The following is a 26,056-nucleotide window of genomic DNA, read 5'->3' as shown; positions in this document are numbered from 1 at the left end:
CCAAAAAACCACTTACCTCAAAATATTTTATTTTCTTGGCATTACCCACAGCAATAGAAAGCAATTTGTAGAAACCACTAATGAGTGGCAACCGTGTACACTGCAAAATTAATTCATATGCAAATGAGTACATCCATGGCTCAAAAAAGTCTACATGTTTCTCAGGAAGAATCTCTCTGTAAAAACAAATATAATGCTCAATGTAGAAATTTTAATCATATTATTTTTATTCAGCTTTGAAATGATAAGGAACACATATAAAAGGTCTATGTTTCCATTATATAACATTTTTAGTTATATCTACGTTTCTTTTTGTTTCCTACCTGAGGATCTTTTAAGTATAAAAATAATAACTCTAAGCTGGTACATTTAAATATATTTTAATGATTCACATAAGCAATTTGGATTGTAAGTATTGCTATTTTATTTCTTACATCTATATAAAAGTTTTCTCTATATTTTAGCCAATAATTGATAATTTTTTAATACTTGTTTAGTCATTTTAGAGAGAGAGAGAGAAAGAGAGAGAAAGGGGGAGGATCAGGAAGCATCAACTCCCATATGTGCCTTGACCAGGCAAGCCCAGGGCTTTGAACCAGCAACCTCAGTGTTCCAGGTTGATGCTTTATCCACTGCGCTGCCACAGGTCAGGTATTATTTTCACTCTTAAATAATTAGAATTTAAAAAAAAATACCTGCAAAATTCCACCAGGTTAATGAAAGCTGAAAAATCTTTAGGTTTCGCAGGATGTAAATTAGCCACTGGATCTGAAGTCGGGATCACCCAAACGTCAGTAGGTTCATTGCCATCCTTAAAAATTGTACCAAAACAAACACTGGACCATTCAATCACACATTAAGTCAATGATAACTAACTGACTTCACAGCCAAGGCATAATGCTATGAGGAAGGAGTGCAAAAGTAAGAAAAGTATAGATGGGTTTTCAAAGCTTACAATTTTAGAAAAATGATGCAATTCACAGAAAACATTAAATAAAAGAATACATGGGAAGTGACAGAATAAAGTGATTTAAAAATGGTTACAATAATTTAAAAAGGGGTATTATTTCTTAAAGGAGCTAGCAATGATGCCTTGACAGAAGTAGAATTCAAAACTTAAAGTTTATAGAAAATATCAATAATGACTTGGAAGTTTCAAACTGAGAAACAGGAATAATTAACAGTATTAAGCAAAGTAAGTTAATATTAACATATTAAATTTGTGTTATCAAATTCGAGGGAATTGCTAAGCAAGTATTTAGAAATGCAGAGCTAGAAGCTGTGAAGGAAGATAAGAAAGGTTGGAGACTAGCTTTATTGGGGAAGTGCTAACACAGTGACAACTGACCTCCTGGAAAGGAGCAAGAAGGGCCAAAAACAGAAGGAAGCAGAAAACAAGAGGGGAAAAAAAGGCAAGGAAAGCCAGTGAAGAAAACAAAAGATAAAGATGTGTTCTAAAAGACAGGTTTGCTGGCTAACACAGTTCCATAAAGCACCTTTCGTCAAGTTTTTAAAATAAAATTATTTTAGCCCTGGGGTTGGCTCAGCGGTAGAGCGTCGGCCTGGCGTGCAGGGGACGATTCCCGGCCAGGGCACATAGGAGAAGCGCCCATTTGCTTCTCCACCCCCCCCCTTCCTCTCTGTCTCTCTTTTCTCCTCCCGCAGCCAAGGCTCCATTGGAGCAAAGATGGCCCAGGCGCTGGGGATGGCTCCTTGGCCTCTGCCCCAGGCGCTAGAGTGGCTCTGGTCGAGGCAGAGCGACGCCCCGGAGGGGCAGAGCATCGCCCCCTGGTGGGCAGAGCGTCACCCCTGGTGGGCGTGCCGGGTGGATCCCGGTCGAGCGCATGCGGGAGTCTGTCTGACTGTCTCTCCCCGTTTCCAGCTTCAGAAAAATACCAAAAAATAAATAAAAAATAAATAAATAAAATTATTTTAGACAGAGACAAAGCATAAAAAGCAATTAACACACAATGCTGTTCCCATCAAACAGCATAATAATTTGAGTACATATTACAAACGCAATCAAGTCAATGTGACAAATGGTCTTTTTCTGTTTTATTATCCTCTGAATATCCTCTCCTTTTTCTCTGGTCTAACTTTACAGTATCACAGTGGGAGTAAATAAGTACTAATTCTAAGAAGCAGAACCTAGTCCAAAAAAGAAAAAAAAATCCCTGGGCTCAAAAGTAAACCAGATGTTTTCACTATAACTCAGGCCCTTTGACACTACAGTCATCCCTCGCCATATCGCGGTTCACTTTTCGCAGTCTCACTGTATCGTGGATTTTTAAATTGTATACCAGGGGTCGGGAACCTATGGCTCGCAAGCCAGATGTGGCTTTTTTGATGGCTGCCTCTGGCTCGCAGACAAATCTTTAATAAAAAAATAATAACATTAAAAATATAAAACATTCTCATGTATTACAATCCATTCATTTCCTACCGCTCATGTTCATGGTTGCGGGTGGCTGGAGCCAATCACAGCTGTTCTCCGGGACAACATCAAATTGTTATTAGATAATGCTTAACATACATGGGTTATTGTATGGCTCTCAGAGAATTGCATTTTAAAATATGTGGCGTTCATGGCTCTCTCAGCCAGAAAGGTTCCCGACCGCTGTTGCATACAGTAGTCTCATTACCATAGTGTTTTATTGCTAAAACTCTTCAGATAAGAGCAGAGCAACTCCTACATGGCATCCTAAAGCCATGAAAACTGGACACAGAGAAAAGGGAGAGTGCATTCTTCCCTTTCTGCCTATTGTCTATACTTTATTATCTCAAGAACACATTTAAGACTGTGTACCCAGAATTTGGAGTTCCCTTAGCTATCAACAAGAGGAATCTAAGGCTTCCCTCTCCTACTATAAAGTCACCTCTGTACCAAATAAGATTTATTCTTTATTATTGATAAAGCATAAATAATAATTTCTCACACACAAAAAAATTGTTTTTTGGGTTTTTTTAAATTTATTTATTGATATTAGAGAGAGTAAGAGGGGGAGAGAGAGAGAGAGAGAGAGAAACAGCAGTTTGTTCCACTTTTTATGCATTCATTGGTTGATTCTTGTATGTGCCCTGACTGGGGATTAAACCTGCAATCTTGGCATATTGGGACGATGTTCTAACCAACTGAGCTATCCAACAAGGGCAAAAAAAAAATTGTTTTAACATTATTATACATGTAAGTTACTTTTGGAAAACTCCAGTGATAACATTTGCTATATTCATTAAGCTATTAGAAAAGTATTAGCAACATATATTAATGCTGACGAAACTAATTTCCAGCAATACTGTACCAAATGTGCTATACATACAAAGAGAATTGTATAAAAATGATGCAAAATTATTAGTGAAAAAATTCTAACCTCTTGTTCCCCGATATTTTTTTTTTCCAGTGTAAGATCCAATTTGTCAACAATCTTCAAAACAGATTTTACAAATTCATCATATAGCAAACGATTCAGTCTTGGAAGGGAGAAATTCACAAAGGAAAATGTTTCATCTGCTAAAAAAGAATCCTTTAAAAAAAATCATAAACTTCAAAATTTTGTACAAAAAAGTACCAGAATGAGTACTAAAATAAGAATTAAAATACATACAGATGTATATGCACATTTAGATATTATGAAAACTTCCGTGTAAACTGTAACATATTTACCCGAAGTTTACAAGCTCAAATTTTAGACACACTCCTAAATTATTAGGACAATGTCATTTTGGTCAGATGATATGACTTTTGTAGCCATGCAACAAATACTAAATTCATGGTAATAAATTTGAAGATTTAGGCCAATTCTTATCAAAGCATATCCCCTAATTAGTTTGTGTATATACTTTTCCTTTAAACTTAACCTCAAAATATAGGGCTAGCTAACATCATATAAGAAAGAAATGTTTTAGGTAAAATTACTAACACTGTTATTTTACCTCAATAAGAAAACAACTAAAAACTCCTCTAAGATTTTCACAGGTTGGAATTATCTATCAACAAAAATTGCTTTTCCTAACCCAGGGATCGGGAACCTATGGCTCACGAGCCAGATGTGGCTCTTTTGATGGCTGCCTCTGGCTCTCAGACAAATCTTTAATAAAAAAAAAAAACAATGTTAAAAATATAAAACATTCTCATGTATTACAATCCATTCATTTCCTACCGCTCATGTTCATGGTTGCAGGTGGCTGGAGCCAATCACAGCTGTCCTCGGGAACACCAAATTTTTACTGGATAATGCCTAACGTACACGGGTTGTTGTATGGCTCTCAAAGAATTACATTTTAAAATATGTGGCGTTGATGGCTCTTTCAGCCAAAAAGATTCCCGACCCATCCTAACCTATTAATACTCTGTCAGTCTATGTTAAAATAGTCACCAGAACCTGGCTTAAAAACATATGCTAGAGAAGCAGGAGCCATTATCCAAATCATAGACAATATAGCTGTGCACAAATCTCCTCATATCTATTAAGTCAATTGGATTTATCTTCATCTTTAACAAATAGGATGAGGATAGCACTCCTGTGGGGATAATACTATTTTAATTTTGATTGGATCTATTTGAAAAAAAAATAGTATCAACTATATTAAATTGCTACTTAAAGCTAAAATAAGGACTCAGTAATTAGTTTTAAATGAGTTCTCCAATTTTGTTTCTTTTAATTTACCTTTTTCTAGTCTCACATTATCCTAACTTATACTGTGTTGATTTTTATTACTTGAAATACTTATTAAATAAACTATTGAAAATCAGTAAAATATAATTCTGAAATAAGTCTTATTTGGATGAACTATGCAGACTAATAGAGGAAAAAGGGTATTTCACGGCTTTAAAATGATCATTTTACCATCATCTGGTCACAGCTTAGTAGACTTCTAAAAAGATCCAAATAGTCTTTGTATGTGGGCACTTTCCATCTGCCAGTTCTAACTTCCCCTGATGCACGATAGTCTTCTGATTCAGGCTGGGCACCCTGAGCAGAAAGACATACCAATATTTACTAATGAATCCACAAAAATAAACACTTTTGCCAGAACTTTTTGATTTCCAGAATTTTCTAAGCTAAAGCAACTACTAGTAAGAGACTATAATTTGATTGAAGACTACAGTATATTATGAAAGCATAATAAAAAAGCAAGTTGGGCCTGACCAGGCGGTGGCACAGTGGATAGAGCATCAGACTGGGATGCGGAGGACTCAGGTTCGAGACCTCGAGGTCGCCAGCTTGAGCGCGGGCTCATCTGGTTTGAGCAAAAAAAGCCCACCAGCTTGAACCCAAGGCCCCTGCAGGAGGATACTCGGTCTGCTGAAGGCCCGTGGTCAAGGCACATATGGGAGGGCAGGCAATGAACAACTGAGGTGTTGCAACGCGCAATGAAGAACTAATGATTGATGCTTCTCGTCTCTCTCCGTCCCTGTCTATCCCTCTCTCTGACTCACTCTCTGTCTCTGTAAATAAATAAATAAATAAATAAATAAAATTTAAAAAAAAAAAAAAAAAAGCAAGTTGGAAAAAAGTCATGATTCTTCTAACTAGGACTCAAATAGTGATGTGTTAATATTTCAAAAATGGGATGTGTTATAAAGATTTATCTTACTTTCTTACACAGGTCAATCTCTCATCTCATACTATTTCCTATAATTTCAAGTAACTAAAATATGCCTCCCATAATATACCTAAGTATTTTGTCCTAGAATTTCAAGAGAGAAAAGATTCCCTTTTTGTAAAAATGTATACAATAATAATTTATGTTTAAGGATGTTTCATAACTTAGAAGTTTATTCACTCAAAAATATCTTACACTTTTCAAATGTTAAGGCATGGCTAATAACTAAAAAGGCCACTTTTATATATTTACAAATATAAACCCTAGCAATATTTCTAACTTGCAGTGACAAAGGACTAATTTTCAAAGCATTCAATTCAGAACTTACTTTCTGAAGGATCACTGGTTTAGAACATATTCTGATTAAACTCTGATGCACTGAAAAAAGAAAACGAAAACAAGAATAAACAATGAAAAATACAACCAAATACTCAACAAAAATGACAGCCATTATTGTTTTAACATAACTTTTCTTCTCATTTTTTCAGTAAGTATGTTAAAATCTTTCATTTTAAATTTTGGACTACTGAAATTCAGAAGCACAACAAAGAGGAAAAGAAGATTCAGAAAAAACTATAGAAAAACGAGATTTAGGTCCCCCAAAATATAAGTTCTCCAAAAGGCATCAAAAGATACAAGAGAATTTGGCAACCAGATATTCTTTATCTGTATCATATATAACATGCTAAATGTTCATTATTCATTATCACAAAAACAAATGTGAATTCCATACTTACCCACAGTACTAATGCAATTCCAGAGAAGTGGTCCTTTTTCTGCTAAGGCTAAGAAAACTTTCACTATTGCTCTACAACATACTGACTGCATTTTTAGACTATATTGTGGAAAACTGTCTATCTGTACCACCATGAGATGTTCCAGAACTGAAGTATACACCTCAGGAACCTACCAGAAATGGAGAGCAAACTAAAAGTTAGGGGAAGAAATAAATAAATATCAGAATAATACAAATATTCAAAGTAATTACAACTCAATTAGATACAGATTTTAAATTGTAATCTACATCTTGTTATCTACATCTTGTTATCTGACTTGTTATCTACATCTACACTAAATTTAACACTATTATCATGATTACAATTTTAAAAATCAGAAAAAACTGCCTGAATGATACTTAAGATGAAATTCTTAACCTTTTAGAAAGATAGGAAAATTAAAACAATTTTTTCTGCTGTAGATAACAAAAAGTGAAGTTTCATGACTATAATTCTACTGACAAAAATACTAAGTAAAAACGTCACCTGGGTCATAAATGGGGCCTATACTGAGTGCATACAATTAATACAACTCCATTTAGTTATTTGATGAACTGAGAATAAATAAAACTGTACTTAGTTTAATTAACTTTTCCACTTACTGTATCAAGGTGAAGTAAGACACTTGCTATAGACTGGAGGAAGCTTGGCATCTGGTAAACATGGTCATCAGTAGTGTCTACACGGGTGAGGAACAGCTGCTTGCAGCGTTGAATGAGCTCTACATACATGAAGTCAACATCTTTTGCATTTATAACCTTGCAAGACTTTAGGAAAGGTAAACATAAGTCTTTAGAAATCTTATCTATGTCAAAATAATGATATTTAAAGTCGTATTGTTAAGCCATGATTATAAACTAAATACTACAAAAGCTTTTTAATGGAGAATACAGATAAAAATACATTATATCATATAAAGATATTTTTTAAAATTACAAACACATCCTAAGTATTTATTCATACACAAAACATCTACCTATTTTTAACTATTTTGTAGGCACTGTTACTATAGATGGCATCAAAGACAAATAAGATGTAGTCCCTACTTCTATGAGAACTGAATTCAAAGTTGGAATATCCTATTATTACCACTCTGAACACTATGAGCCATCTTTATGACTCACGTATCTGATAATGATACTACCCAGCTTCAGATTTTCCAAAGGCTTCTTTAGACTTCAGAACTACTTTAGTTTCCTTGAGGATCTGACAAACTAGGACTCTTTCTCGAGTCCTGTTTCCTGTCTTCCTTGCCCTATCATGCTCCAGCTACACTGTAAACATATCTAACTGTAGTGACCAACCTAAAGTTGGTTAGACCACAATGTATGAAGTTGAAAATCCCATGTTCTCCTTTACCTCTGAACCTTCTTACACACTTTTCCTTCTGCACTAAGTATATTTAAAGGAGCCAACAGAGATAAATGGAAGCAAATGAGGAAATATCAGAAATGAAATAGCAGTGATAGTGGAAGTCTGGAAAGAGGAATTATCATTCTCTGAAACCAGGGAGAAGCACTGAGGATAAATTTGTAGAAAGCGTGGTTAACAAGCGATTTTTTCCATAACGTAGAAGCCACAGAAATCCGTCCAATAAGAGGGACATAACTATGCTTATTCTCATTACTGTATTCTTAAATATACCTCTTTCTGTCATTACAATTTCTCTTTTTAAAATGTTGCGTGACATCAACTATAATTTTACTTCATAAATAAGAGGCAACGTGGCACACTGGAAAAAAACATGGTGTTTCTAGTCTTCACACCTGAAGTTATATCTTGGTTCTGTCAATTATCAACTGTGTGTCCTTTAACAAATTACTCAGTTTCTCTGGGTCTCAATTACCTCATCAGTAAAGTGAAATAATACTCCTAAAAGCTTGGAGGAGAATTATGAGGATTTGAGGTAATACATATAGAGAATTTAGTACATAGTAGGCACTGAAAAAACAAGTTAACAATAAAGCAAATAATATTATCACAAATGTGAGAAGCTTTAAAAATGCAATAAATTATATTCATTTAAACATTCAAATAAAACTAAAAAAGAGCATATTAATGAGCCATACTCTTGCAAAAAGTCCATATCCACGAATTGCAATGGATAAATCCTTGTTTGAATCCATATTCCTGATGATTCCATAGAATTGCTCCATAAAATACTGCAGCTTACTCTTATGCATTTCTGCATCCTTTGCCACCAAAAAAGAAACCTGCAATTACATAATATTTAGTTCTTAAATATATTACAGCAAAACAAAGTAATCTATATAAATGAGAAAAACAAGAATTGTTTAATTCGATATCATTAATCTGTTTTATAGTTCCATACAATCACTTTTACTCATACAGAACCACTAATTCGATTCATTTAGTCTCCATCAAGTTCAGAAGACACTCCCTTAATTAAGGCTTTCTTATATGTGACGTGTTTTCATAAGAGAATAAAACTGAAAGAGCCCAGGGAAATGTGGGAAGATGTATGCACAATAGAAAAAAGAAGATTTTAAATTAAGGCTCTCTGATGAAACAGAAAACATCTTTAGAGCTCATCTGTGACTCATAGGGTGACACAAGTTCAGAAATCATCAACAGACTTGAGAGCCTCATTAGCAACACAAAAGAGAGTTCAGAACTAACAATCAGAAAGATAAGGCATCTAATTTAAAAAAAAACACACACATAATAAGCCACATAATCTGTCAGGCTAAGGTGTGAGGCAAGGGAAAATGTACTTTGAGAAGCAAGTAGACCACTATCAATCAAACTGACAATGACCTAAATGCCAAGAACATGTGTTCAAAAGAGCATTCCTAATTTCAGCACAAAGACTTCAAAGACAAGAATGAATCTAGACAACTATCAAAGGCAGTAAAAAAATATCTACCTTTCATTTCCATGCCTCAATCCCACACAAAGTCCTACAGGTCTTAGCACTTGTCCCTCCAGTCACTTTACTTCCTATTTATTTTATTTTATTTTATTTTATTTTTTATTCATTTTAGAGAGGAGAGGGAGAGACAGAGGAGAGACAGAAGGGGGGAGGAGCTGGAAGCATCAACTCCCATATGTGCCTTGACCAGGCGAGCCCAGGGTTTTGAACCGATGACCTCAGCATTTCCAGGTCAACACTTTATCCACTGTGCCACCACAGGTCAGGCACTTCCTATTTATTTTAGAAAAAAGGGAGAGCATACACACTGCTTCATAATTTCTTTTACCATAAACATATCATGAAAATGTTCCTCAAAAAGTAAATAAATATCATTTTAACTGAATCACAGAATAGTTTTCACTTTATTAATATATTATACTGCTTAAGAATTTAAAATGTTTTTAATTTTTTTATTTTTGTACTTTCAGCAAACATCTTTTTTAGCCAGCTTTGTTTATAGTAGCAAAACTTGGAAATAATTATCTAACAGTAAAGAATTGGTTAAAATATTTTAGCTCATAAATATAATGATAAATATCAAACTATGTTGCCATTAAAACTTAATCATTAGACCTCAATGTGCTATCAGGAAAACATACTCAACATCTTGGAAATCTTAAGGCTACAGAAATTACAAATAATACTCCGTTATGTTAAGATATTTCTCTTCCTCCCTCTCATTCCTTCCTTCCATGTACAAAGGTAGCAAAAGGAGGATGAGAGAGAGAAAGAAAGGAAGATATCTAAAAGTGTAATCACACACACACAAAAAAGTGTAATCACAAAAACTGTGATTTTTTTTTCCTCTCAGTGGTAGGATTTCAGAAGATCTTAATAGTCTTCTTTATATTCTTTTATACATCTTTAATTATATGCAATTAACCTGCATTATTTTTCATAAAAACTTTGTATAAAGGTATTGAATGAAAAATAAAACTTTCTTCCCCATAAGAATAATGTTTAAATTTAAAAATGCAGGACATACAATAGTCAAAACAATAATACAAAAGAAAGAGGAACTTGGAGGACAACCACTAATTTCTTTCATGACTTAATATACAGGTAATTAAGACAGTTAGGTAGTAATGTAAGGATAGACAAAAGATGAATGGAACAAAATAGAGAATACACAAACATTTATTCTACTGTTTTTAACAAAGATACCAAGGTAAGTCAATGTGATGAAAGTCTCTTCAGCAAGTGGTATTCAAACCAAAAACGTGAGGGGAAAAAATTCCAAGACATTTGTCAAAATGACACCAGAGTAACTGTGGCATGAGAGATACCCCTGATCTCTCCCCTTGAAATTTCAACAAATTGAACACCTATAATGCAGAGAAGCAACCCCAGCTAGGCTCACAGGCATGCCTGAAAGATCCAAGCAATGAAAGGACTAAAGGTGGGAAGGGTTGAGAAGGGGGGTGTAGGATATGATACACACAGAGTTGGCTCCAGAGAACAGAAAGCCTTGGACTGTCTGGGATTTCGTACTCTGGGACTTCAGAGAGGAAGGAAGCCCAGAGTGACTGGTTTTTTTTTCTGCTGAGGCTACGAAGAGAAAGGAAATTCAAACTGTCTGGTTTTGTCTGCAGGACTACGAAGAGGGGGAAAGCCCAAAGTGACTGGGTCTTCTTTTGGGGGGAGGAGCAGAAAGGTTGAGGTGCAGAAGGGGAGATACTAAACCAAAGCAGCGGCAGAACAAGAGGTCACAGCCAGTGTTCCCAAGGTCTGTCCACAACCCTCACTAAGTGTTTCTAAGGTCTAATCACAGCCCTCGCTCAGCACAGAGCCAGAGAAAACCAATGTGCGGCCCACAAGCCTACCAGATCCTGCCTTCCTCACCTCATGGTGTACGAAGAGTGGCAGAGGCAGACCCCACAACTAACTCTCCAGAGACACTTTAACCCCTGAAGAACAGAAGTGCTCTGGGCCTGGTCCCCTGGTTTGCTGAATGCAGGAAGGAGCACCAGAGGCCTGAGATCACCAAGCCTAAAGTCATAAAGCCCTCAGAACAAAACCAATCCACCAACGCAACTGCAGCTCTGTCTACATCGTTGCCATAGCAACATCTCAGTGGACATCAGCCCAAAAATTTCACAGTTAAAACCTGTAACACAATTCAACCTATTGGAAGAAAACAGAAGAACTAGTGGTGGGATTCGGTCCACTCACACAGGTTCGGCAGAACCAATACCTAATTTTTTATTGAGTTTGGCAAACCAGTTGTTAAAATGGCACTTGGAATCAGAGTTCTAAGGTAGGTTCCTTGCCAGCCACCCAATGTGGAAATCACAAATTAATATTCCTTACTCATTTTTAACATTCATCTGATCAACAGATAAATCACACAGCAGACGCTGCTTGGCTAAAGATGGAGAAAATTACAGGTGAGGATGCTCATTAAGAAGCAATATGGAAATACCTTAATAACAGTTTTTATTACTTTTGGTCAGGTATTTCATTAATATTTTAAAATTCTTTCTTATAACATACTCTAGTTTTGTGTAGCTCTTTTATTGTTTTTATTTAGATATTAAGTGTGTGAAATCAATAGCTACCTTTTGGTATATCATTTTTTTATACTTAAAATGGTCATTAGAACTGGTTGTTAAATCATTTGACTCTCATCACTGAGAAAAACCTCTCAAAACTAAAACATTTTTTCCTTTCTTTCCCTCTTTTATTCAACTTTTGATTCCTCTTGAAATTTTTATATACATATATTTTTTGTATTTTTTTGTACTTTTCTGAAGTGAGAAGCGGGAGGCAGAGACAGACTTCCGCATGTGCCCGACCGGGATCCACCCAGCAACCCCACTAGGCTCTGCCCACCTGGGGCGTTGCTCCATTGCAACCTGAAGCGGAGGCCATGGAGCCATACTCAGCATTCAGGCAAACTTTGCTCTAATTGAGCCTTGGCTGCAGAAGGGCAAGAGAGAGAGATAGAAAGGAAGGAGAAGGGGAAAGGTAGAGAAGCAGATGGTTGCTTCTCCTGTGTACTCTGGCTGGAAATCAAACCTGAGACTTCCACATGCTGGACTGATGCTCTACCACTGAGCCAACTGGCCAGGGCCTTGTTTTTATGTTTTTTATTTGGATTTTTCTTTTTCTTTGTGGGTACTTTGTTTTTGATGCCTTTTTTTTTTTTTTTTTTTTTTTTGGTGCTTGCTCTTTGTTTTCTGTTTTACATGTCATCATCATCATTTTTTTCTTTTTTCTTCTTTCCAAGTGAGAGAAAAAGAGATAGACAAAATCCTGCATTAGCCCGGAGCAGGATCAACCCAGGAACCCCCATCTAACAGCTGATGCTCTTCCTATCTAGAGCAAAGCTCGCAACTGCTGAGGCAGAAGCTCTGAGAGGCATCCTCAGTGCCAGGGGCCGATGCACTCAAAGCAAACAAGGCACAGGTGCAGGAGGGGAAGAGATAGGAAGAGAGGAAGAAGAAGTACAGGGAGGGATGAAGAAGCAGATCATCACTACTCTTGTGTGCACTGACTAGAAACAAACCTGGGACATCCAAATGCCAGGCCAACACTATCACTGAGCCAACAGGCTAGGGATTCTTTTTTAAATTTTTATATTTTTCATTGTATTTTCCACTTTTACTTTTCAATTTTTTTAGTAACTTTTTGTTAGGGTTCTTAAAAACACTACTGTCAAATGCCATCAAGGAAGAGGATATTAAATACCATGGATAAACAGGACAGACATGTAGTTTAGAAAGAAAATAAAAAATAGCCAGAAAAAAACAAAACTCAATCACACAGAAATGTTGGAGTTAAATGATAGAGAATTCATAACTGAAGTTCTAATAATACTCAACAAGATGTGGGAAAACACCAAGAGGCAACTTAATAAGTTCAGAAAACAAAACAAAAAAAACCTTACCAAGGATATTGAACTTAAAAAAATAGAACTGAACAACTTAATACATGAAATGAAAACTGAGGTGGCAAGTTTAGCTAATAGAAAAGGACGGAGGAAAGAATCTTTGAAATCAAAGACAAACAACTAGAGATGCTACAGAGAGAAAATAAAGACTCATGAAATTAAAAAAAAAAAAAAGAGAGCTCTACAAGTATTGTCGGACTCCATCAGAAAGAGCAATATAAGAATAATGGGTGTTTCAGAAAAGAAGGAGAGGGGAATGGAGAGCCTATTCAAACAAATAATTGATAAGAACTTCCCAAGCCCCTGTAAAGAATTAGAGCCTCGGATTCAAGAATTAAACAGAACTCTAAGTTACCTAAACCCAAACAGACGTTCTTCAAGGCACATCATAATAAAATTGTCAAGTCAATGACAAGGAAAGAATCCTCAAGTCAGCTAAGGAAAAGAAGAGCATAACACGTAAAGGAAGGCCCATTAGGTTATCACTGGATTTCACAGCAAAAACTCAACAAGCTAAAAGTGAGTGACCAAAACATTCAGAGTACTGAAAGAGAAGAATTACCAGCCACGAATACTATATCCATGAATAGTATCTTTCAAATATAAATGAGAAATAAAAACTTTTGCAGACATACAGAAGCTGAGGGAATTTATCACCAGAAAATGTCTATTACAGGAAATACTAAAGGGTGTTATTAAAACTAATAAAAAATAACACATATCAAAACTACAAGTAAAAGCCCCAACAAGGGCACAATAAAAGCAAGAATGATCTATGACAAAATAAGATAAAAGAGGGGAGATCTGCAGTAGCAAAGGAGCATATGGTACATAAGCATTCATAACACAAAGTACTATTGTACACATAACAATTTTTCTCTTAATATCCTAATGATATTCACCCACAAAAAAGCCACTACTGAAACACACAGCTTAAAAAAAGAAAAAAACAGAAAGAATTATGGATGGCCACCAAACAACTGACAGAAACACAAAAGAGAAGAATCAAACACTATACAGAGCTCTCAAAAATAAAACACAAAGTCTATAGGAAATCCACAAGAATCAATAATTACTCTAAATGTAAATGGACTGAACTAACCAATATAGATGCAGAGAGTAGTAGATGGGATCAAACAGTAAAACTCAACCTTATGCTGCCTTCAACAATCTAAGCTGAAAGGACAAAAGTAGACACAAAATGAAAGGTTAGAAAACAATTCTCCAAGAAAATAATACCCAAATAAAGCAGGTGTAGCCATACTAATATCTGACAATGTGATTTCAAGACAACAAAGGTAACAAGAGAGAAAGATGGATGTTTAATAATGATAAAGGGGACATTATATAAGGACACATAATACTTCTTGATATATATGCACTGACTCAGGGAGCACCAAAATATATAAAACATCTATTAACTGATCTAAAAACAGAAACAGACAAAAGCACAATCATACTTATAGATATCAACATACCACAGATGGCTTTAGATAGAGCTTTCAAACACAGAATCAATAAAGAAATATCAGCTGTAAACGATACCCTGGACTACATAGACATAATAGCCATTTACAGGATATTTCATCCCAGAACACCAGGTTATACATTTTGCTCAAGTGTGCATAAAACAATCTCAAGGATAGACCATATATTAGGCCACAAAACTAACATCAACATTCAGGAAGACAGACTAACATCAACATTCAGGAAGACAGATATTACACCAAACATTTTCTCTGAACATAAGGTTAAAATTGGAATTCAACTGCAAAAATAAATAAACCTACAAAAATGTGGAAATTAAACAACATACTTCTAAAAAGTGGAAGGGTCATAAAAGAAATAAAAGCAGATATCAAAAGATATATTCAGCCTGACCAGGTGGTGGTGCAGTGTACAGAGCATCAGACTGGGACGCGGAGAACCTAGGTTCGAAATCCCAAGGTCACCAGCTTGAGTGCGGGCTCATCTGGTTTGAGCAAGGCTCACCAGCTTGAGCCCAAGGTTGCTGGCTTGAGCAAGGGGTCATTTGGTCTGCTATAGCCCCCCAGTCAAGGCGCATATGACAAAGCAATCAATGAACACCTAAGGCACTGCAACGAAGAACTGATGCTTCTCATCTCTCAACCTTCCTGTCTGTCTGTCCCTATCTGTCCCACTCTCTGCTTCCCTCTGTCTCTGTCACACACACACAAAAAAGATCTCCACAGTTTAATATTAATGACAACACAACATATCAAAATTTCTGGGATGCAGCAAAAGCAGTAATAAGAGAGCAGTGTATATTATTAGAGGCTTATTTCAAGAAACAAAAGAGATCCCAAGTAAACAACCTAACATCACATCTTAAAGAATTACAAAAAGAAGAACAAAGGCAACACAAAGACAGCAAAAGAAATAGTAAATAGTGGAGAACTATATGAAATAGAAAACAAAAGAACTATAGAAAAAAATTAATACAACAAGGAGATGGATCTTTGAAAAATAAAATCGATAAAATTGAAGAACATCTGGCTAGACTCACTTAGGAAAATAAGAGACAGTACTCTTATAAACAAACCCTGAAATGAAAGAGGAGAAATTACCACGGACATCACAGTTATAAAAAGGATCATATTAGAATACTATGAAAGATTATATGTCACCAAATTCAACAATCTAAAAGAAATGAATAAATTCCTAGAACTATACAATCTTTCCAGACTGAGTCATGAAGAAGTGGAAAACCTAAACAGACTCATAAGCAGGGAGGAAAGAGAAACAACTATCAAAAATCTCCCCAAAAATAAAAGTCCAAGACCAGATGGCTTCACTGGTGAATTTTACTAAAAAGTAGGTTTAATACCAATCGTTCTCAAACTGTTCCAAAAAATTAACGAGAGAACACTTCCTAACTCTTCTCATGAGGTGAACATTACCCTAAAAAGAAATTAAAGGCCATATCTCTGATGAACATAGATACAGAAAACCTCAATAAAATACTAGCAAATGAAAGACAGCAATATATTATTGGGATCATACACCACTATCAAGTGGCATTAATTCCAGGGATGCAGAATGGTTCATCTGCAAATCAATCAATGTGATACACCACAGTAACAAAATGATGAATAAAAGTCATATGATCAGTTCAAAAGAAGCATATAAAACTATCAATATATAACAAGATACAACATCAATGTTTGATTTTTAAAAAAACCTCAATTAAATAGGTATGTAAAGAATTAACTTCAACATAATAAAGAAGATACATGACAAATCCACAACTAACATTATACCCAATGGTATACTCTAAGATGAGAAATAAAACAAGGATGTGCGTTATTACCACTTTTATTCAAAATAATACTTGAAGTCCTACCCAGGGCAAAAAATAAAAGTCATCCAAATTGAAAAGGAAGAAGTAAAACTGTTTCTATTTGCACATGGCACAATTTTACTATATATCACTACATATGTAATTACCAAATAAAATTTAGGATGTTCTATATAAAATACCAAAAGATTTCACCAAACAACTATTAGAAATAATTGAATACAGTAAAGTTGCAAGATATAATATCAACATACAAAAATATGTTGTTTCTTGTTTGAAGAAATTATAGCCAAAACTTCACTAACCCAAAAAGAGTCATACAAGTTCAAGAAGCACAGAAGAGTCCCTTTAAAGATGAACACAAAGAGATCTACACCAAAACACATCATAATTAAAATAGCAAAGGTTAAAGATAAAGAAAAAATCTTAAAAGCAGTAAGTTACTTACAAGGCTGTCTGGCTCATTTTTCAACAAAAACATTTCAGACTAGAAGGATTTGGAATGAAATATTCAAAGTGATGAAAAGCAAGCCCTACAATCAAGAGTACATTACCCAGCAAGGCTATCATTTAAAATTGAAGGAAAGGCCCTGGCTGGTTCACTCAGTGAATAGAGCATTGGTCCAGCATGCAGATGTCCCTTGTTGATCCCCAGTCAGGGCACACATGAGAAGTGACCATCTGCTTTTCTTCCCCTCTCCCTAGCCCTTCCTCTCTTCTTGCAGCCAGTGCCTCAACAGGTTCAAGCATCGGCCCCAGGTACTGAGGATAGATTAACTGATCCAAGTGTCAGCCTCAGGCACTGAGGATAGCTTGGTTGATTTGAGCCTGGGCCCCAGATTTGAGATTGCTGGGTGGATCCCTGGCAGGGTGCAGGGGGAAGTCTAGAGACTGTCTTATCTCCCTGAAAATAATAATATAATAAAATAAAATAAAATAAAAAATGAAGGCAAAATAAATAGCTTCCCAGACCCCCCCTGTAAAGCCAGCAGGCACGGCCAGGGCCACCATCACAGCAGCCTTCTGGCCCATGCAGGTTCGCATTTGATTCGGACAGTCGGTAAAGAAACCATGGAGCCAAAAACTGGTGGGCCATAGCCTTTAATCCTACCTTGCACCCGGCGGGCAAGTAAAAACATACACTGGGCTCCAAAACCCAGTCACACTCAGTGCTCACAAAGCCACTGACTTATCCGAGTTTCCTAGAATCAAAGGTTTCTAGCTCACCAGCCTTCTTCTCCTCAGTTCCCCATCTCCTGCCTTATCCCAGATACAAACTCTGTACAAACTGGCATCTCACTCAGCACTCCACCATCTTGGCTGCTTTTCCTAGCCTCCTCCACGTGGCCGCCTTCCGCTGCTGGCTCTACTTTCTCTGCTCTCTCATGCTAATCTCAGGAACCAAGAGCCAAGTCCGGTTCTGCCCCCATTTTATAGTGTAGCTTCACAACCTTTAATCCAATATACAAAATAGGGTAGTCTCTAATACAAAGTCACTTCTCTGAGGCATGATTGGATTGTACCGCCCTACAGCAAAAAGGGTGGGAAAGGCTTAATCCCAAAACCAAGCCCCAGGTTACAACGATCTCCAACACACATTAATATCACCTGGGCGACTGCCTCCTCGTGTTATCTTTAACAAAGTGAGCATAATACATTTTATCCGCCCAACAATCCACCCCTATGCTCACTTTACTACCCACAATTTACATCACCAGCATTCCTGTGCAAGGAAATTAGAACATTACACAGATTAAAATAGCAAAAATCATACAGTTTCAACAATTACAAAGGTACACTTCACCAGTCTCTGAGCACTTTGCCCAAAGCGCAAAATATCCTCGGCCTTCTTCCTAGCCATGGGAAAAGCTTCCCGGGGCAGGGGAGTGCTTCCAGCAAAGCCACCCCCCACCCCCATCAGGGTATTTCACATTGTCCAAAATCCATAATCCGTAAGTCCATCCAACAAAGGAGCCAATGCCCACTCCGGTCGTAGTCCAGGAAATCAGTCCACGCACATGGGGCGTCAGCCACCCCCCTCATCCCTGCCGTCCTCGCAGGTCTTACACTGTCCCAAAGAGGAGCACATGGCAATGGCAGTCAGCATTTCCATCTCTGCTCCGAAAAGCATGTCCAGGCCTATGTCCCAAAATCGCAGATCTACCGGGGCCGCAGTAGGTGCTCCTTCCAGCTGGGCTCTCATCTTATGGAGACTGCGGATTGCAACTCCAGCCCGATTTTCATCCTCCAAAGAGGAACTTAAAACACCAGCTCCGGCTGCCGGGCTCGAGCCCTGGGCCGCTGCCGCCTTCTGCTCCGCAGACCTTGCAGCTCCAGACCCGGCCTCAGCCTCAGCCTCAGCCCCGGCCTCCTGCCGCTGCTGGCTCTCTGCAACATCCAGGGCAAGCTGCAACTCACGAACCTCTGAATCCTCCTCCAGCGTTTGCTCCATTTCCAGGCGAATCTCGAACACCTGGTCGGCCTCCTCCTCCAGCACTTCCTTCAGCTCCAGGGTCAGCATCGGTTTCTCCTGCGTTTGCTCCGGCTCCTTCTGCTGCTCGGTTTTCAGGTCCCGGGTGGCGTCTTCCACAGAGCTCTCGGTTTCCTCACACATGGCTGTAAAAGTCAGCCAGCCTACGATCCCCAAGAGGACAGCCATGGGGAACCCTAACACTAGCCAGTCCTCTACACCACTCAAAGGCTCCTTGCCGATCTGTATCGAATCCTGCCACAGACTACGCCAAATGTAAAGCCAGCAGGCACGGCCAGGGCCACCATCACAGCAGCCTTCTGGCCCATGCAGGTTCGCATTTGATTCGGACAGTCGGTAAAGAAACCATGGAGCCAAAAACTGGTGGGCCATAGCCTTTAATCCTACCTTGCACCCGGCGGGCAAGTAAAAACATACACTGGGCTCCAAAACCCAGTCACACTCAGTGCTCACAAAGCCACTGACTTATCCGAGTTTCCTAGAATCAAAGGTTTCTAGCTCACCAGCCTTCTTCTCCTCAGTTCCCCATCTCCTGCCTTAACCAAGATACAAACTCTGTACAAACTGGCATCTCATTCAGCACTCCACCATCTTGGCTGCTTTTCCTGGCCTCCTCCACGTGGCCGCCTTCCGCTGCTGGCTCTACTTTCTCTGCTCTCTCATGCTAATCTCAGGAACCAAGAGCCAAGTCCGGTTCTGCCCCCATTTTATAGTGTAGCTTCACAACCTTTAATCCAATATACAAAATAGGGTAGTCTCTAATACAAAGTCACTTCTCTGAGGCATGATTGGATTGTACCGCCCTACAGCAAAAAGGGTGGGAAAGGCTTAATCCCAAAACCAAGCCCCAGGTTACAACGATCTCCAACACACATTAATATCACCTGGGCGACTGCCTCCTCGTGTTATCTTTAACAAAGTGAGCATAATACATTTTATCCGCCCAACAATCCACCCCTATGCTCACTTTACTACCCACAATTTACATCACCAGCATTCCTGTGCAAGGAAATTAGAACATTACACAGATTAAAATAGCAAAAATCATACAGTTTCAACAATTACAAAGGTACACTTCACCAGTCTCTGAGCACTTTGCCCAAAGCGCAAAATGTCCTCGGCCTTCTTCCTAGCCATGGGAAAAGCTTCCCGGGGCAGGGGAGTGCTTCCAGCAAAGCCACCCCCCACCCCCATCAGGGTATTTCACATTGTCCAAAATCCATAATCCGTAAGTCCATCCAACAAAGGAGCCAATGCCCACTCCGGTCGTAGTCCAGGAAATCAGTCCACGCACATGGGGCGTCAGCCACCCCCCTCATCCCTGCCGTCCTCGCAGGTCTTACACTGTCCCAAAGAGGAGCACATGGCAATGGCAGTCAGCATTTCCATCTCTGCTCCGAAAAGCATGTCCAGGCCTATGTCCCAAAATCGCAGATCTACCGGGGCCGCAGTAGGTGCTCCTTCCAGCTGGGCTCTCATCTTATGGAGACTGCGGATTGCAACTCCAGCCCGATTTTCATCCTCCAAAGAGGAACTTAAAACACCAGCTCCGGCTGCCGGGCTCGAGCCCTGGGCCGCTGCCGCCTTCTGCTCCGCAGACCTTGCAGCTCCAGACCCGGCCTCAGCCTCAGCCTCAGCCCCGGCCTCCTGCCGCTGCTGGCTCTCTGCAACATCCAGGGCAAGCTGCAACTCACGAACCTCTGAATCCTCCTCCAGCGTTTGCTCCATTTCCAGGCGAATCTCGAACACCTGGTCGGCCTCCTCCTCCAGCACTTCCTTCAGCTCCAGGGTCAGCATCGGTTTCTCCTGCGTTTGCTCCGGCTCCTTCTGCTGCTCGGTTTTCAGGTCCCGGGTGGCGTCTTCCACAGAGCTCTCGGTTTCCTCACACATGGCTGTAAAAGTCAGCCAGCCTACGATCCCCAAGAGGACAGCCATGGGGAACCCTAACACTAGCCAGTCCTCTACACCACTCAAAGGCTCCTTGCCGATCTGTATCGAATCCTGCCACAGACTACGCCAAATGTAAAGCCAGCAGGCACGGCCAGGGCCACCATCACAGCAGCCTTCTGGCCCATGCAGGTTCGCATTTGATTCGGACAGTCGGTAAAGAAACCATGGAGCCAAAAACTGGTGGGCCATAGCCTTTAATCCTACCTTGCACCCGGCGGGCAAGTAAAAACATACACTGGGCTCCAAAACCCAGTCACACTCAGTGCTCACAAAGCCACTGACTTATCCGAGTTTCCTAGAATCAAAGGTTTCTAGCTCACCAGCCTTCTTCTCCTCAGTTCCCCATCTCCTGCCTTATCCCAGATACAAACTCTGTACAAACTGGCATCTCACTCAGCACTCCACCATCTTGGCTGCTTTTCCTAGCCTCCTCCACGTGGCCGCCTTCCGCTGCTGGCTCTACTTTCTCTGCTCTCTCATGCTAATCTCAGGAACCAAGAGCCAAGTCCGGTTCTGCCCCCATTTTATAGTGTAGCTTCACAACCTCTAATCCAATATACAAAATAGGGTAGTCTCTAATACAAAGTCACTTCTCTGAGGCATGATTGGATTGTACCGCCCTACAGCAAAAAGGGTGGGAAAGGCTTAATCCCAAAACCAAGCCCCAGGTTACAACGATCTCCAACACACATTAATATCACCTGGGCGACTGCCTCCTCGTGTTATCTTTAACAAAGTGAGCATAATACATTTTATCCGCCCAACAATCCACCCCTATGCTCACTTTACTACCCACAATTTACATCACCAGCATTCCTGTGCAAGGAAATTAGAACATTACACAGATTACAATAGCAAAAATCATACAGTTTCAACAATTACAAAGGTACACTTCACCAGTCTCTGAGCACTTTGCCCAAAGCGCAAAATGTCCTCGGCCTTCTTCCTAGCCATGGGAAAAGCTTCCCGGGGCAGGGGAGTGCTTCCAGCAAAGCCACCCCCCACCCCCATCAGGGTATTTCACATTGTCCAAAATCCATAATCCGTAAGTCCATCCAACAAAGGAGCCAATGCCCACTCCGGTCGTAGTCCAGGAAATCAGTCCACGCACATGGGGCGTCAGCCACCCCCCTCATCCCTGCCGTCCTCGCAGGTCTTACACTGTCCCAAAGAGGAGCACATGGCAATGGCAGTCAGCATTTCCATCTCTGCTCCGAAAAGCATGTCCAGGCCTATGTCCCAAAATCGCAGACCTACCGGGGCCGCAGTAGGTGCTCCTTCCAGCTGGGCTCTCATCTTATGGAGACTGCGGATTGCAACTCCAGCCCGATTTTCATCCTCCAAAGAGGAACTTAAAACACCAGCTCCGGCTGCCGGGCTCGAGCCCTGGGCCGCTGCCGCCTTCTGCTCCGCAGACCTTGCAGCTCCAGACCCGGCCTCAGCCTCAGCCTCAGCCCCGGCCTCCTGCCGCTGCTGGCTCTCTGCAACATCCAGGGCAAGCTGCAACTCACGAACCTCTGAATCCTCCTCCAGCGTTTGCTCCATTTCCAGGCGAATCTCGAACACCTGGTCGGCCTCCTCCTCCAGCACTTCCTTCAGCTCCAGGGTCAGCATCGGTTTCTCCTGCGTTTGCTCCGGCTCCTTCTGCTGCTCGGTTTTCAGGTCCCGGGTGGCGTCTTCCACAGAGCTCTCGGTTTCCTCACACATGGCTGTAAAAGTCAGCCAGCCTACGATCCCCAAGAGGACAGCCATGGGGAACCCTAACACTAGCCAGTCCTCTACACCACTCAAAGGCTCCTTGCCGATCTGTATCGAATCCTGCCACAGACTACGCCAAATGTAAAGCCAGCAGGCACGGCCAGGGCCACCATCACAGCAGCCTTCTGGCCCATGCAGGTTCGCATTTGATTCGGACAGTCGGTAAAGAAACCATGGAGCCAAAAACTGGTGGGCCATAGCCTTTAATCCTACCTTGCACCCGGCGGGCAAGTAAAAACATACACTGGGCTCCAAAACCCAGTCACACTCAGTGCTCACAAAGCCACTGACTTATCCGAGTTTCCTAGAATCAAAGGTTTCTAGCTCACCAGCCTTCTTCTCCTCAGTTCCCCATCTCCTGCCTTATCCCAGATACAAACTCTGTACAAACTGGCATCTCACTCAGCACTCCACCATCTTGGCTGCTTTTCCTAGCCTCCTCCACGTGGCCGCCTTCCGCTGCTGGCTCTACTTTCTCTGCTCTCTCATGCTAATCTCAGGAACCAAGAGCCAAGTCCGGTTCTGCCCCCATTTTATAGTGTAGCTTCACAACCTTTAATCCAATATACAAAATAGGGTAGTCTCTAATACAAAGTCACTTCTCTGAGGCATGATTGGATTGTACCGCCCTACAGCAAAAAGGGTGGGAAAGGCTTAATCCCAAAACCAAGCCCCAGGTTACAACGATCTCCAACACACATTAATATCACCTGGGCGACTGCCTCCTCGTGTTATCTTTAACAAAGTGAGCATAATACATTTTATCCGCCCAACACCCCCCCAAAAAAAAAAAAAAGGTTCAAGTTCATTACCACTAAACTGTCTTTTGGTTCCCATTCCTCACGTGGAGCACCAATTGTCACGAAGACAATGACTACTTAGAGACCACATGGAGTGGACCAAGGGACCCAGGGGAGACTGCCTCACAATCCCCTATACAAGTTTCATGAGAGGGCCCCAACACCTTCAGTTCTTGCGGGTATTTATTGATACACACAAATAGAAGCAGGGACAAGAATAGGAAGTCAGGAAGCAGAGAAGAGAATGAGGAAGTCAAGAAGGAGAACTTTAAAGCAGATAAAAGGGCAAGGAAGTAGCTCAAACATGCCCACCTATTGATTAACCAGAATTGCTAATCTTATCCCTATTGTACAACATTCAGTACTTTCTATCAGTAATGCCACTGTGGCTTTTACCTCAAGGCACTAAATTCTGTCCCTGTTCTATGTTCCTCTTCAGGGCCTCTACACCAAACCAGTAGCGCAAGAAATGTTAATGGACCTGTTATAAGAAGCTAAAAGGAAAAAAGGAAATCAAGAATAAAATGGCAATAAATAAGCACATATCAATAATAACCTTAAATGTAAACGGATTAAATGCTCCAATCAAAAGACATAGGGTAGCTGCATGGATAAGAAAACAAGACCCGGCCTGACCTGTGGTGGCGCAGTGGATAAAGCGTCGACCTGGAAATGCTGAGGTCGCCGGTTCAAAACCCTGGGCTTGCCTGGTCAAGGCACATATGGGAGTTGATGCTTCCAGCTCCTCCCCCTTCTCTCTCTCTGTCTCTCCTCTCTCTCTCTCCGTCTCTCCCTCTCCTCTCTAAAATGAATTAAAAAAAGAAAAAAAAAAAAGAAAAAAGAAAACAAGACCCATATATATGCTGTGTACAAAAAGACCCACCTCAGAACAGAAGATACACATAAACTGAAAGTGAAAGGATACAAAAAAATTCAATGCAAATGGAAATGAAAATAAAATCTGGGGTAGCAATACTTATATCTGACAAAATAGTGTTTAAAACAAAGGCGACAGTAAGAAATAAAGACGATCCCTACATAATGATAAAGGGAGCAATACATTGTAAATATTAATGAACTCAATCTAGACACACCTATAAATATCAGGTCTACCGGAAAGTTCTGTCCCTTTTTATCACAACAATTTTCAACATGTAAGCACATTTTTATTTGGCGCATGTGTGCTTCTCAATTTTTATCACTTAATGTATACATACTGACATAGCAAATTAACTAAAACAAAGTTGATTCACATTAGTCTTATGTGTGAAGCGATAGTGTACCCATGGCTACTGATAAAGTTCATTTATGCCACTGTAATTTTTATGAATTTCAACAAAGAAGAAATGCTACAGAAGCATGTAGAAACTTATTGAAAGTGTTTGGTGAAAGTACAGTTTCTGATAGGATATGCAGAAGATGGTTCGAAAAATTCGAAACAGGTGATTTCGACCTTTCTGATAAGCCACGTTCTGGGTGACCATCTTTGATCGATGACGATGTTGTTAAGACCATGTTGGAGCAAGATCCTTTTCTGACAACATCGGAGATTGCAGAAAGGCTTAATTCAGCCCAGCAAACCATTTTGGACCATATTCGGAAGATAAGATTGGAGTGGAAATTATTCAAGATGGGTGCCACATGAATTAAGTCAGAAGAATTTGGATGATCGAGTAGTCATATGCACATCTCTGCTTGCTCAGAACAAAATCGAGCCCTTCTTAAACCGGATGATAACTGGGGATTATTTTTTTTTTTTTTTTTGAAATTTTTATTTATTTATTTTTTATTTTATTTTATTTTTTTATTTATTCATTTTAGAGAGGAGAGAGAGAGAGACAGAGAGGAGAGAGAGACATGGGGGAGGAGCTGGAAGCATCAACTCCCATACGTGCCTTGACCAGGCAAGCCCAGGGTTTCGAACCGGCGACCTCAGCATTTCCAGGTCGATGCTTTATCCACTGCGCTACCACAGGTCAGGCCGATAACTGGGGATTAAAAGTGGATTACCTACGAAAACATCGTAAGGAAAAGGGCATAGTGTGAACCTGGAAAACCTAGCCCTTCCACCTCTAAACCAAATTTGACTCTGAATAAGAGAATGTTGTGTATATGGTGGGACATTCAAGGACCAATACGTTATGAGCTTTTAAAACGGAACGAAAAGCTCAATTCGGAGAAGTATTGTCAGCAACTGGATAATTTAAAGACAGCAGTCCAAGAAAAGAGGCCAGCAATGTTCAACAGGAAGAACATCATACTGCATCATGATAATGCCAGGCCACATGCTGCTTTGGGGACTCGACAAAAAATTGCAAAACTAGGCTGAGAAATTCTGTAGCATCCACCATATTCCCCAGACTTAGCACCCTCTGACTATCACTTGTTTTTGTCCTTACAAGATTTTTTGAAGGGCAAAAAATTCAAAAATGAAGAAGATATCAAAAAGCACTGGTTCAATTTTTCACATCAAAAGATAAAACATTTTTCAAAAATGGGATATACAAATTGCCCTCACACTGGCAAAAAAT

The 26,056-nt window shown here is 39.8% G+C and overlaps 1 protein-coding gene across 2 annotated transcripts in view; it reads right to left on the bottom strand.

Annotated features, from left to right (window-relative positions):
- Nucleotides 1–26,056, bottom strand: part of PRKDC (protein kinase, DNA-activated, catalytic subunit) — a 282,873-nt gene that overhangs the window by 232,307 nt on the left and 24,510 nt on the right. For both annotated transcript variants that reach the window (XM_066379091.1, XM_066379092.1), the window contains exons 11-18: nt 8,450–8,593; nt 6,983–7,147; nt 6,342–6,510; nt 5,933–5,982; nt 4,845–4,970; nt 3,369–3,521; nt 696–811; nt 17–176 (exon numbers count right to left, since the gene is read on the bottom strand). In XM_066379091.1, the coding sequence (XP_066235188.1) occupies nt 17–176; nt 696–811; nt 3,369–3,521; nt 4,845–4,970; nt 5,933–5,982; nt 6,342–6,510; nt 6,983–7,147; nt 8,450–8,593 (1,083 nt within the window). The remainder of the gene's footprint in view (nt 1–16; nt 177–695; nt 812–3,368; nt 3,522–4,844; nt 4,971–5,932; nt 5,983–6,341; nt 6,511–6,982; nt 7,148–8,449; nt 8,594–26,056) is intronic.

Source organism: Saccopteryx leptura, chromosome 3 (assembly GCF_036850995.1).
Source record: "Saccopteryx leptura isolate mSacLep1 chromosome 3, mSacLep1_pri_phased_curated, whole genome shotgun sequence".
In the NCBI taxonomy this organism is placed as follows: domain Eukaryota; kingdom Metazoa; phylum Chordata; class Mammalia; order Chiroptera; family Emballonuridae; genus Saccopteryx; species Saccopteryx leptura.
The sequence above is the reverse complement of the archived record's forward strand: the minus strand, read 5'-3'. Positions and strand labels throughout refer to the sequence as shown.